Source organism: Theropithecus gelada, chromosome 16 (assembly GCF_003255815.1).
Source record: "Theropithecus gelada isolate Dixy chromosome 16, Tgel_1.0, whole genome shotgun sequence".
NCBI classification, from domain to species: domain Eukaryota; kingdom Metazoa; phylum Chordata; class Mammalia; order Primates; family Cercopithecidae; genus Theropithecus; species Theropithecus gelada.
In genome coordinates, this window is record NC_037684.1 from 24,000,244 (window position 1) to 24,014,357 (window position 14,114).

The following is a 14,114-nucleotide window of genomic DNA, read 5'->3' on the forward strand; positions in this document are numbered from 1 at the left end:
CAGTGATGACACACAATTCAGTCTGACCATCATGGACCTTTGAAAAATGTTTTTCTTTGTGGGTGTGGGGGCCTGGGCACACTGCCTGTTTTCCAGATTGGCGAACAGGACCAGTTGTTCAGCATAGTTTGACAACAGTACCGAACATTTGAAAATGGGGCCATGATGGAAAATCTGAGGGTTGCATAGTCACTGTAGGGCCAGAGATGGTAGCCTTGGCCACTTGCAGCCAGTTTTCAGTGCTGACCAGCAGACCACCCTCAGAGCCTTTTCCGGCCTTTTTGTTTGGCCGGAGACCTAAGGGACTGATTCCCTGCAGAATTTCAGTTGAACATGTAGTCCTGATGGTCCACACCAGGCCAGGCACCATGCTGCTTGACAGTCCTGTGCAGGGACAGTGGGTTACGTTTCCAGGGCCTAGCCCAGCTCCACACATGGAGCTTACTCAGGTGCCAAGGTCACTGGAGACAGTGAGGGCCAGGACTTTGCTGCCTGTGGTCATGGAGTCTAGGTAGAAACTTTTGGGCTGGAGGCTGAGAGATTCCAGTTTGGAGGATTTTCAGCTTCATCCCACCCCTCCTCCTGATTATATTAGATGGCTCTTTGGGAAACTGTCTTCCACCCCCATGCCCAGCTGTCCTTCCACATGTTGCTCTGGGATCTCAATCCCAGGCAAGGCTTCCTTGGTCTGGCCACATCCAGTTTTGCATAATCTGAGTATCATCTGCACAGCTGGCCCATGCCACTCATGGTCAGAAGCTGCCCTATTTGTCCCTCAGCTGCTCCCACTGGGCCAGGGTGTCAAATCTGTTCCAGTACATGACTCCCCCTGACAACTTTTTGTTCTTTTTTTTTTTTTTTTTTTTGAGACAGAGTCTCGCCCTGTCACCCAAGCTAGAGTGCAGTGGCTCGATCTTGGCTCACTGCAACCTCCGCCTTCCAGGTCCAAGCAATTCTCCTGCCTCAGCCTCCCAAGAAGCTGGGATTACAGACATGTGCCACCATGCCTGGCTGATTGTTTTGTATTTTTAGTAGAGACGGGGTTTCACCATGTTGACCAGGCTGGTCTTGACTCCTGACCTCAAGTGATCTGCCCGCTTCAGCCTCCCAAAGTGCTGGGATTACAGGCATGAGTCACTGCGCCCAGCGACAAACATGACTTTTTGGTCTGCTGAGCTCCAGCTCTACCCTGCTTCCAAAGGGTCATCTAGAATGACTGAGCAGCATGGCTTGACCCCCCTATTGTGGCCAGAAGGTTAGTTTTTTCTTTTTCTTTTTTTTTTTTTTTTGAGACAAGGTCTCGCTCTGTTGCCCAGGCTGGAGTGCAATGGTATGATCATGACTCACTGCAGCCTTGAACTTCTGGGTGCAAGTGGTCCTCCTGCCTCAGCCTCCCTAGTAGCTGGGACTACAGATACGCATCACCATAAATGGCTAATTTAAAATTATTTCTTTTATAGAGATAGGGTCTCGCTATGTTGCCCAGGCTGGTTTTGAACTCCTGGCCTCAAGCAGCCCTCCTGCCTTGGCCTCCCAAGGTGCTGGGATTATAGGCATGAGCCACCACACCTGGCCAGGTTAGCTCTTTGAAGGGGAGCTTTTCTTAGCTGTGACTTTTCTGTGCTCCATAGTGAGATGCAGAAGAGGAGTCCTATCCAACCTTGGGCACTGGAAACTGGGGCATGGTCCCTACTTTGGGCATTCCCAGTTTAGGAGGGGCTATAGTCCACACCTGTGTACACTCCTGCCTTGAGAATACTCCATGTCGGGCGGGCCCGGTAGCTAATTCCTGTAATCCCAGCACTTTAGGAGGCTGAGGCGGGCGGATCACCTTAGGTCAGGAGTTCAAGACCAACCTGACCAACATGGTGAAACCCTGTCTCTACTACAAATACAAAATTAGCCAGGCGTAGTGGCACGTGCCTGTAATCCCAGCTACTTGGGACGCTGAGGCAGGAGAATCGCTTGAACCCATGAGGCAGAGGTTTCAGTGAGCCAAGATCGCGCCATTACACTCCAGCCCGGGCAACAAGGGTGAAACTCCCATCACATAAATAAATTAAATAAATAAATAAATAAATACTTGATGTCAGCATGTCAACAACTTCAAACACAGGATAACCTACTGCATTAGGTTTCTGAGGCTGCTTTAACAAATTACCTCAAACTTAGTGGCTTAAAACCACAGAAATGTATTCTTTCACAGTTCTGGAGACCTGAAGTCCAAGTTCTGTTCCACTGGACTGAGATCAAGGTGTTGGCAGGGCCATTCTCTCCCAAGAGGTTCCTGGGGAGAGTCTGTTGCTTGCACTTCTAGCTTCTGGTGGCTGCTGGCACTCTTTGGCTTGCAGCCACATCACTCAAGTCTCTGCCTCTGTGGTCATATCGCTTTATCCTCTTCGGTGTGCATACATCTAATCTCCCTCTTCCTCTTTCTTATGTAAGGATATTTGTAATGGTATTTAGGGTCCACCCAGATAATTTTGGATAATCTCAAGATCCTTAATACATCTGCAAAACTTTTACTATACAAGGTAACATTTATAGGTTCCTCATCTTTGAGGAGCCATTTTTTAACCTGTCACTGCATCTCCTGACACACTGTGCTCCAGCCACACTGGCCTCTTTATCATTCTCAAACATGCCAGGCTCATTGCCGCCACAGGGCCTTTGCACTGGCTGTTCCCTCTGTCTGGATTACTCTTACCTCAGATACCCACATGACTCACTCCCTCATCTCCTTCGTGTTTTTATGCAGATGTTAGTTTTTCATTGGGGGCCTCCCTGACATTTCCAATTGTATCCCCCACCCAGCATTCCTATCACTTTTCTTTGCTGTATTTTTCTCCTTGGCACTTACCACTGTTGAAACTTTCTCCCCAATGAGAAAATAAACTCAGAAGGGACAAGTGTTTGTGTTGTTTTATACATGGTTGTATGGCCAGTGCCTGAAACAGTACTGGGCACACAGTGTACATTCAGCCACTATTTGTTGATTGCATGAATGATGTACACTCAGAGCCCATCTGCAAGGAGGAGACACAGAGCAGAAGAGCAGTCAGCCCAAGGCAGACAAGTTAGGAAAGGCTCCCTGACAAGAAGAATGGGAATAGTTGGCCGGGCAGGCCGTCTTAGATCGGGAAACCAGGCTTGGAGGTTGGTGGTAAGAAAAAGGAGAGGGAGATGGGTTTGCTTGGGAGGACAGAGAGCCAAGGATGGAGAGCCCGTGGGATGAAGGGTCAGCTGGTGAATTCTATGGCCAAGGGTTGGGTGTTGACACAAAGCAATGGCCTTAGTAGTATAGTTTACACAAAGAACGCAGTGGTTGGTGGAAGACGTTGCTGAGCGGAGAGGGGTGGGGGTCACCTGCATTGAGAGAGGAGATGACCCTAGCTGCTATGATTTTCACATCCCTTTCTTTTTCTTTTCTTTCTTTTTTTTTTTTTTTTTTCTTGAGACAGTCTTGCTGTGTCGCCCAGGCTGGAGTGCAGTGGCACAATCTCAGCTCACTGCAACCTCCACCTCCTGAGTTCAAGCAGTTCTCGTGCCTCAGCCACCTGAATAGCTGGGATTACAGGCACCCAGCTAATTTTTCTATTTTTAGTAGAGACGGGGTTTCACCATGTTTGCCAAGCTGGTCTCGAACCCTTGACCTCAAGTGATCCATCCGCCTCAGTCTCCCAAAGTGTTGGGATTACAGGCATGAGCCACCACCCGCAGCCTCACATCTTTTAAAGTCCTGTGCTAGCCTGCATTTCTCTTTCCACCCTCTCGCATATCCCAGAAGAGGTACTTGAAGAGTTTGCAAGAGATGTTAGTAGTACCCATGGCAGCCTGAACGTGGCTGTTTTTTCCTCTCTGTTATCACCCACCTATGAGTATAGTATCTTCCCTGAGGAAGGGAAATGGGCAGAATTGTCCCTTTAGCTTTTGTCATCCCTCTATAGCCTCTGCCACCTTCCAGGGACAACAGGTTTGCGTGGGGAGTGCGGGGCTCAGCTTTGATTAGCAGAGGTAGTGATCGTTAGAGTTGGTCCTGGAGCCTTGAGGGGAGGATCCTTTGTGTGTCTGCTGGGTGGAGGTGGCTGGGAGAGATGGGCTTCCTCCTCACTTTTCAGTGCATGCACCAGCCTTTTCTGAGGCTTTGTCTGGTAGCACCCTGGTTGAGAGAGACACGGGCATTTGGAAGTAGCTTTCCATATACTGACAGAGCCAGCTTCATCTTGAGGGCTTTAGGGTTTGTGCTAAAGATTTGGGCCTGAAGGATATGCCGTCTGCCCTTTTCCTAAAGAAGGGAATTGTGGGGAAATGGATCTCTGGATGCTTTATTTAGCATTTGTCAATTCCTCTGTTACCTACTTACTCGTGATGCTCATCAGAACAAGAAAGTTAGGGCAGTTGTCTCTCCCTGGCTATGTTGCATGGCCCAGTAAAGGTGCTGATCCATGAGCAGCTGGGAGAAGGAAGAGCCAGGGAGCCCCAATCCCCAGTGGCCCCTCTCCACTGCAGCTGTCACATACGGCCGTCTGCTCTCACAAGCTTGCTCAGACTCCCCCGCCGAGCTCCTCTTAGCAGCTGTTGGGTGGCGAGTAGTTGGGTTTTTTTTCCCGTCCTCCCCCTTTTCTGTTTGCAACAACCTCTCGGGGGAGGTCAGCAGATCTCTTGGAGGAGACAGTTCCCAGGCCCTCATGTTTTTGGCAGCCTGTGCTTGTGCACAGAAGTTAGAGAGGAACTGGTTCCACTGGAGCGTTCCCCCTTGGGCCCCTCCCTTGGAATGGAAGTAGGGATACTGGTGGTGGGGAGGGATCTGGGCCTCTTTGGTCTCATGCTTAGAGGCAACAGCTTCCTCCCTTGGGTGGGGGCTCAGGAAGTAGTCGTGCAGCTCTCCCTGCCTCCATCTTGGACATTCTGTCTTCGGTGCAGCAAGGGAGAGGAGATGCAGACTGAGGGCCCTGTTTTTATGAGGGCTGGGCAGGCCCAGGAGGAAAAGGAGTGATAAGGCCAAGAGGGATCAGGAATCAGGGCTGGATTCAGAACTGTGGCTCTCTCCTTTCTGAAAATGTCTCCTTCCTGCTTATTTGCAGCCGGGGTGGGGGTCGGGGGAGCAACACTTACTCCATGTGCAGGGAAAAATGAGGCACTGCACTATATAGGAGTCCCCTGCTTTGGTCAAGGGACCTACGTTGACCTTTTTCCTGTTTTGCCAGTTAATAATCCCTTAATGCACTCCTATATATTAACTTGTTTTTATTGAGCTCCCAGGAACCTGGGCCTGTGCTAGACATGTAGAGGGCGAGAGAATAAAGAGTGCCAGTGATTCCCTGAGCCTGAGCCTATATTCTCTTGGAGCTGGTTGGGATAGGAGTGGCAATACTTGTCCTCACCACTGAGGATCAGCTGGAATAACTGGGATATCATACATGTATAGTACTCAGAAAAGAGTAAAGAGGAGGTTGGCCCTGTTGGGTCATCAGGGAACGTTTGCTGGAGGATGTGAACTGGGAAGGAGGCAGTGCAGGTGGAGAGGCCTCAAGAAGAACACCGACTGAGAGTGTTCAGAGGTTGATGAGCAGAGGAGAGAAGGGCTCAAAGGGCCATCACCTCTACCCAGAAAACAGTGTGCCTGTTCCCCAGTGCCTGCCGAAGAAGCTGCTCTGTCTCACTGTGTTTCTCTCCCTGCAGACGCCCCTGTCTTGGCAAGAGCTAGAAGGTGAGCGTGCCAGCTCCTGTGCACACAAGCGCTCAGCATCCTGGGGCAGCACAGACCACCGAAAAGAGGTAGCTACCCACTTTGACTCCCTGCCTAGGGTAGCGGCTTCTTCTTGATCCCCTAGTACCATGTGATGCATCTCCTCCACAGTGGAGTCACACTGCTCACCTCTCCTGTCTTGACCTGGCCTTTTCCTGATGAGATGGCTCCTTCCTAGCCGACTTCCACTCTCCAAGTGGCCAGGTCTTAGGAGCCCAGACCCTTCTGCTAGGAAGGGGCTTGGCCAGAGGCTGCTAGTGCCTTTCAGCAGCAAGCACAGGGCTGGAGCCACCATTGTTCTCGCTTTACTTTGGGGTTGGATCCAGATAAGCAGCTCAGAGACTGAAGGAAGACAGGGAGGGAGTTCCTGGGAATTAGGAGCTCCCAGTCTCATTTACTTCTTAACTATTCATCTTTTTTTTTTTTTTTTGGAAGCAGAGTCTCACTGTGTTGGCCGGGCTGGAGTACAGTGGCATGATCTCAGCTCACTGCAACTTCTGCCTCCTGGGTTCAAGCGATTCTCCTGCTTCAGCCTCCCAAGTAGCTTAGATTGCAGGCACCCACCACCACACCCAGCTAATTTTTGTATTTTTTTTTTTTTTTTAGTAGAGACGGGTTTCACCATGTTGGCCAGGGTGGTGCTGAACTCCTGACCTCAGGTGATCTGCCTCCCTCAGCATCCCAAAGTGCTGGGATTACAGGCGTGAGCCACCGTGCCCAGCCCTAGCCTTCTTTTCAAAAGAAGAGAAAAATAATGAAATGTTCCCAAACACTTTTTTCCTGGCCCTCCCTCTCCCTCAGGAGTGCTCAAGTCATTGAGGTTAAGGGGAGAAAGCCATAGGCTGGAATATTCCAGGGGTCCCCATCAGCTCCTCCTGACATGCTCTGTGGCACCTTCTGAGAGGGTCAACTCGATAGGACTCACCCTGCACCCCTTTACAAGAGGAAGTTGCTTCTGCCCTCTGTTGCTGAGAACAATGAGAAAATATGAAGTGAATACGTTGAGAGCTTAAGACGGGGAAATAAAAAATATTTAAACTTTTCAATGGTCAGAGTAAGTTATTCGCACTAAGAATGGGGAGATGTGGTATGAGTGACCCACAATAGCATATCGGAAAGTTCTTTCTTCTTGGATCTAGTCATAAATTTTATGGCTGTGGGCAGCAGATCTACTCTCTGAATTCCATTTAGTTTGGGCTTATATTTAAATAGCTCTTCATCCCCTGAGCATTTAACATTTGAGGGCAAGAAGGTCCAGAATTGCACATGTGATGGGATAATATTCAAAATTGTTGATGATAATCTGTAATAGTCTCAGGATATGAAAGTCAAGACGAAATCCAGTATTCCCTTCTTGAGTGTCTATCCCTGTTCCTAGTGTAGTCTGCTTTAAACAGGGGAGAATATCCCCATCCTTCTTGGTCTCAGGGCCTTTGAGATGTGAATGTACTCTGAGGAGTGAACTGCCCTTAGCATTCAGAAACATCATCTTCCATTGCTATTTATAGATGGGTAGGGCCAGGCACGATGGCTCATGCCTGTAATCCCAGAACTTTGGGAGGCTGAGGCGGGTGGATCACGAGGTCAGGAGTTCAAGAGCAGCCTGGCCAAGATGGTGAAACCCCATCTCTATTAAAAATACAAAAATTAGCTGGGGGTGGTGGTGGGCACCTGTAATCCCAGCTACTCGGGAGGCTGAGGCAGAGAATTGCTTGAATCTGATGGAGGTGGCAGTGAGCCGAGATCGCGCCACTGCACTCCAGCCTGGGTGACAGAGCAAGACTCAGTCTCAAAAAAAAAAAAAAAAAAAAAAAAAAAAAGGAGGGGTAGTTCATGTCTTTGGAATCTGTAAAAGACAAAATGGTTTCCATGTTGTGTATTTTTAATTTTTTGGAATCCAATCCATCTAGTTAAGTGAGGTATCCAACTCGTCTGAGGAACAGATCATCATAGTTTTAACACCACTGAGCTATTTTGAGATGGAAGATTAACTTCCATCCTCCTTGTATATATCTTCATGGGCCTCTGGCAGGAGCCACTCCTTGGAAGAGGGACCCAGTGCACTTTGGCTTTCCTTAATCTGCCTCTGTCTTCCTCTTTCTGGGCTGCTAGATTTCCAAGTTGAAGCAACAACTGCAGAGGACAAAGCTGAGCCGCAGTGGGAAAGAGAAGGAGCGAGGTTCCCCACTCCCAGGGGACCACGCAGTGCGGGGAGCACTGAGGGTATGTTTTCTCCCCAGCCCTCTCCCCTTTGTTCTCCTCCATGCAGGCTCCCGATGTGGGCAGAGGTTTCCTGGATCTTGGAGCTGCCAAGCCCCCTACCACACTGCATGCTTTGTGAAGTTTTAGTCCAAACTTGGTCTTGCTGTGTGATATTGGAAGGGCTTCTTACAGTTCTGAATCTCCCTCTCTCTTCTACCCACATCCCCATATGATAGACGCAACGACTCCACAGCACACAATAGACTCTGCAAAGCTCAAACTTTTGGAGAAAACTACGCTGAGTGGACCTATTGCAATTGTAACTGTCCCCAAATCACCCTTCATTCACTCAATTCTCCTGTGTAGACATGACCACTACCCCTGGTCAGAATGAATGACTGTCTAGGCCTGGTGGGGCTGTGTGTGATTTCCTCATTTGCCTCCTCCTCAGGCGTCCCCTCCCAGCTTCCCCTCAGGGTCCCCTGTCTTGCGACTCAGCCCCTGCCTGCACAGGAGCCTGGAAGGGCTCAACCAAGAGCTGGAGGAGGTGTTTGTGAAGGAGCAAGGAGAAGAAGAGCTGCTGAGGGTGAGTGGCGGCTGCACCCTGAGTGCACCCACAGTCCGTGCCTCACTTGGCCTGGGTGAGGGGAACTGGGAGTCCTGCTTTCTGGGGCCTCACAGGCTATGGCTATGCAAACAGCAGCATACAAACACCAGCCTGCAAAAGGAATGCAAATGGAGTTTATTAGTCTCAAATGGCCTTACCTGTGTCACTAGGACAGGCTTTGTGGTGGTGAGTACAAAGAGAGGGGGGCCCCCCCCGCTGGGAGGAACAGGCAGGGGTCATCTTCAGCCAAACTGCCAGCTCTCACTGTTCCCCATGTGCTCGGCACCAGCATGGGCATCTCAGTGCCTGCTGCTCCCTGCCCCTTCTCCATCTCTACCTGGTAACACGCGTGCTCCTACGCAGCCATCTCCCTGACTCCACTCCCAGGCAGAATATGTGCTACCTTTGCTGAAGTCTCAGGCATTTTTTTTTCTTTTTGAGATGGAGTTTCACTCTTGTTGCCCAGGCTGGGGTGCAATGGTATGATCTCAGCTCACTGCAACCTCTGCCTCCCGGGTTCAAGCAGTTCTCTGCCTCAGCCTCCCCAGTAGCTGGGATTACAGGCACTTGCCACCACGCCTGGCTAATTTTTGTATTTTTAATAGAGATGGGGTTTCATCATCTTTGCCAGGCTGGTCTTAAACTCCTGACCTCATGATCCACCCGCCTCAGCCTCCCAAAGTGCCGGGGGATTACAGGCGTAAGCCACCATGCCCAGCCCTTTTTTTTTTTTTTTTTGAGACATAGTCTCACTCTGGTCGCTAGGCTGGAGTGCAGTGGCGCGATCTTGGCTCACTGCAATCTCCGCCTCCCGGGTTCAAGCAATTCCCCCACCTCAGCCTCCCAAGTAGCTGGGACTACAGGCATGTGCCACCACACCCGGCTAATTTTTTGTATTTTAGTACAGGGTTTCACCATGTTGGCCAGGATGGCCTCGATCTCCTGACCTCGTGATCCGCCCACCTCAGCCTCCCAAAGTGCTGGGATTCACTCTTGTTGCCCAGGCTGGGGTGCAATGGCGTGATCTCAGCTCACTGCAACCTCTGCCTCCCAGGTTCAAGCAGTTCTCTGCCTCAGCCTCCCCAGTAGCTGGGGAAGCCCCCGTGCTGGTCTCAGGCACTTTTTTTTTTTTTTTGAGACAGAGTCTCGCTTTGTTGCCCAGGCTGGAGTGCAATGGTGCGGTCTGAGCTCACTGCAAGTTCCGCCTCCCGGGTTCACGCCATTCTCCTGCCTCAGCCTCCTGAGTAGCTGGAACTACAGGCGCCCACCATGATGCCTGGCTAATTTTTTTTTGTATTTTTGAGTAGAGATGGGGTTTCACTGTGTTAGCCAGAATGGTGTCTATCTCCCGACCTCGTGATCCGCCCACCTCAGCCTCCCGAAGTCCTGGGATTACAGGTGTGAGCCACCGTGCCCAGCCGGCCTCAGGCACACTTTTGTATTGACACAGTTTAATTGGGGAATGCCAGTTGGCCAGTATTAATATGATTCTAATGGGCACACTTCTCAGTTTATGATTTACCTACTAGTTGATTTTGAATTCGCATGTATGCAGGATTTCACATATACCCAAACACATGCACATAATTTGGTGAGCTACAGGTTCAAGTACCATTGAGTGTTTTTAAAAGGGGATGAGGAGGTATGTAATACATGCTAATCATCAGCATACTTGTTCTGCAATGGTTACAGCACTTACAGGCTCCTGGTGGTTTGCCGCTATTGTGCCCTCCAGCATACATTATCATCTTTGTGTTCCTAGAGCCCAGGGCGCAGAAGGTCCCTGCCCTCATGAGGCTTATAGTCTTGTGGGGACAACACATTGATCAAGCCCTACAGGTGAATATGTAATTATACATTGGACTGTGAGTGCTATTAGGGATAAGAGCAAAGTGCTATGGAAGAAACAGGAGGGAGTTTCTTCTAGATTGAGGGGTGGCCAGGGAAATAAATGGCTGGAGGAAATGGTGTTCTGTGGTTGTGTGTTACGGATAGAGAATGACAGCTGCAAGGGGAATACCCTCAGGGTCACTGTGCTGCTGCAGGCCTGAAATACTCAAGGCTGAGAGTCTTTACCGTCCTTCCCCGTCAGATCCTTGAGATCCCTGATGGGCACCGGGCCCCAGCTCCTCCCCAGAGTGGCAGCTGTGATCATCCCCTCCTCCTCCTGGAGCCTGGCAACCTTGCCAGCTCTCCTTCCATGTCCTTGGCATCCCCCCAGCCTTGTGGCCCGGCCAGTCATGAGGAACACCGGGGTGCCGCCGAGGAGCTGGCATCCACCCCCAACGACAAAGGTAAGCTGCGGAGGCTGAGGCAGCAGGGCTGACTCTGGGGCACACGAGTGGCTCCACTCCCTTTTCCACCTCTAGTCAATTCAGGCCCAGCATTCTCAGTACCCTACTAGAATATCTTTATGAGTCATCTTTCTTCTGCACATTATACAAATGATAATAATGGTCCCATACGTCCCGTTCTGATTGATAATTTATGAAGTCTCTGCATTTATACTTCTATTTAATCCTCACTGGGATCCAAAGAAGCAATCCCTGCCATCCCCATTTTTGGGCTGAGGTTCAGCAAGCTGTAGGGGAAAGCAGCGAGTCTTCATTCAGGTGTCCACTGTACTCATTCCCAGCAATGGTTTCAAAGTAGTTGTGAGTGATACAAAGTAAGAGAATACGGTCGCTTGCCCAGGGTTGTATAGTTTGACCTAGACCAAAACCGATTTTTTCTTTACTCCAAATCTCTACTTTCTACAATGCCCTATCTACTTTGCTGAGAAAATGAGATAAAATTCTTACCTCCTAATGATCCTTACATTATAAAGCAGTGTGCCTATATTGTCTGATTTGATTGTCACAGCAACCCCATGAGGTAGGCTGGTCAAGGGCATGATCTAACAATACACATAGGTAAATAGAGCATAGAGTAAGGGGAATAAATGTGAGATAAATACAGATAAAGTCAATATTTGCAACCTAGGCCAAGTACATTCACTGTGTGGAAAGGGAGAGGAATTTTATCCTACAAGTGGGGTTGAGTAAAGATTGCTTCTCTGAGTCAGAGAAGAACTCTTCTTGGAAGAAAGGATAGATTTTCAAGACTGTGGACAGGAAGAAGCCGTGGTATGTTGGCAGGGAGGGTGTTACAGTCTTGGAAGAAGGCAGAGAGAGACGCATTTAGGATTGCTTCAAGTCTGAGATTTGGAGTTCCGGTCCCAGTCTACCTCCTGGGAATATAGAATTGGTATGAGATCTTAACTTTCCATTCATTCAACTCCATTTTTTTGTTCTGTTATACACTGTGTATTTTTGTAAGCTGCCTCAAAGGTTTTTAAGGTACAGTATAATAATCACAGTGGCTAAGCACACCCACTATCCTCTTCCTTACCATGCGTCCCCCGTCTTGCCACTTTACACCCCAGTCCTGGACCCAGAAAAGTGGAGGCCTTCCCTTCATCTCCACTAGACTCAGCCTTGCTCTGTTCACAGCCTCCTCTCCAGGCCACCCAGCCTTTCTTGAAGATGGCAGCCCATCTCCTGTCCTTGCCTTTGCTGCCTCCCCTCGGCCTAATCATAGCTACGTCTTCAAACGGGAGCCCCCAGAAGGCTGTGAGAAAGTGCGTGTGTTTGAAGAAGCCACGTGAGTATACCAAGTAGACAGGGTGTGGGAGGGGAGGGTGGGCCTACATTCTCCCACCTGACAGGACTTCTTCAGTCTAGGACTCTCTCTTGTCATAGAGGTGTTGTCAACTTTAGATGATCAGTATTGCCAGCTTTCCATGATCAAACATGTTGACATTACCTACTCTGAGCACTTAAATCTTTGCTTATCATTATCTCCATAGAAACCTGCTCTCTGCCCACATGCCAGCCACAAGCGCAGCAGGAGCTGGAAAGAAAATATATCTGAAACCTAAGCCCTTTGTTTCTTCTATTTTTTTCCATCTCCGGGGAAGGTGTGAGAATTTGCTAGACCATAATGAGAGAGAGAGAGAGAGAGAGATGGGGGGTGTGGGGAGAACATACTAGTATTTCTCTTCAGTCAGAGATTAGAAGTGTTTCAGCACCACTGGAGTAGAATGGGGGGCCTAAACAGCTTAACAGTTTGAGCTTCAGAGTCAAGTCTTCACCCTGCGGCTGTAGTGGTTCAAGTGTCATGAACTCCCAGGCAGAAATTTCCAGTCCTTGCAAGTAAGGACTATGGAAAATTTCCAAACCAGATTGGATCATTCAGAAGCCATTCTTCTGTTGATTTCTTTACACTTCCCTCCCATTAGCAGAAAGAATTAAGAGCCAACCTTTCCAAATGCCCCTGTCCCTGTTAGCAGGCACCAAAGAGCTCATTTCATTTCCTGCTGCCAGCTTAATACTCACCAGGGCAGATTCACATGAAGTTGGGGTTTCAGTGGCAGTCAGGAAGTTTAGTCATGGTGTGCGAGTGAAGATGTAGCTGGGACTGGGTTTGGGTCATTGGGAGCACCATTTGTATCTCAAATAAGGGAGCAGTAACCCATGGTGGTAGCCGAAGGTACATACAGAAGCCACAGTAGGAGTTGCAGAGAAAACCATTGCCACTAGAGGTTTTGTTACTGTTACTATTGTTGCCTGGTATCCCTTCAAGACTTCTAGGTCCTCTGAGAAGCTGTGGAGGGAAGAGGCCAGATCTCTTAGCTTCAGCAGACTCTAGACTCTTGTACCCTCCCTCAATCCACATTATGGTGGAGTAATTACAACCTGGAAATGTGGGCGGAAATTAAGCTGTAGCTCGTCTTGGGTTTTTCATAGACGCAATGCCAGAAGAGGCCTTAAAGTCAGCTCATTTAACTTCCTGCCCCTGCATTAACCCTTTAAGAGAGGTGGTGGGCTGGGTGCGGTGGCTCATGCCTGTAATCCCAGCACTTTGGGAGGCTCAGGTGGGCATATCACCTGAAGTCAGGAGTTTGAGACCAGCCTGGTCCATCATAGCAAGACCCCCATCTCTACTAAAAATACAAACATTAGCCAGGTATGGTGGCAGGCACCTGTAATCCCAGCCACTCGGGAGGCTGAGGCAGGAGAATCGCTTGAACCTGGGAGGCAGAGGTTGCAGTGAGCCGAGATCACGCCACTGCACTCCAGCCTGGGCAACAGAGTGTCTCCATCTCCAAAAAAAAAAAAAAAAGAGGTGGTGATCAGCTGGGCGTGGTGACTCACGCCTGTAATTTCAGCACTTTGGGAGGCGGAGGTGGGCAGATCTCTTGAGGCCAGGAGTTCAAAACCAGCCTGGGCAACATGGCAAAACCCAGCCCCTACTAAAAATACAAAAATTAGCCGGGTGTGTTGGTGCACGCCTGTAATCCCAGCTCCTCAGGAGGCTGAGGCATGAGAATTGCTTGAAACTGGGAGGTGGAGATTGCAGTGAGCTGAGATTGCACCACTACACTTCATTCAGGGCAACAGACTGAGACTCTGTCTCCAAAAAAAAAAAAAGAGTGGTGGTGATCCATCAGTGATTTTCTAAGATATGCTGGGATTGAAATTCTTTTTTTTTTTTTTTTTTTTTTTTTTTTTGAGA

General features: G+C 49.3%; 1 protein-coding gene across 1 annotated transcript in view; it reads left to right on the plus strand.

The window, feature by feature from the left end:
- The window catches only part of FAM117A (family with sequence similarity 117 member A), a 53,776-nt gene that overhangs the window by 35,377 nt on the left and 4,285 nt on the right, over nt 1-14,114 (plus strand). Inside the window, exons 3-7 of the mRNA XM_025363217.1 lie at nt 5,683-5,778; nt 7,862-7,972; nt 8,403-8,537; nt 10,651-10,852; nt 12,050-12,200. Coding sequence (XP_025219002.1) covers nt 5,683-5,778; nt 7,862-7,972; nt 8,403-8,537; nt 10,651-10,852; nt 12,050-12,200 — 695 coding nt within the window. The remainder of the gene's footprint in view (nt 1-5,682; nt 5,779-7,861; nt 7,973-8,402; nt 8,538-10,650; nt 10,853-12,049; nt 12,201-14,114) is intronic.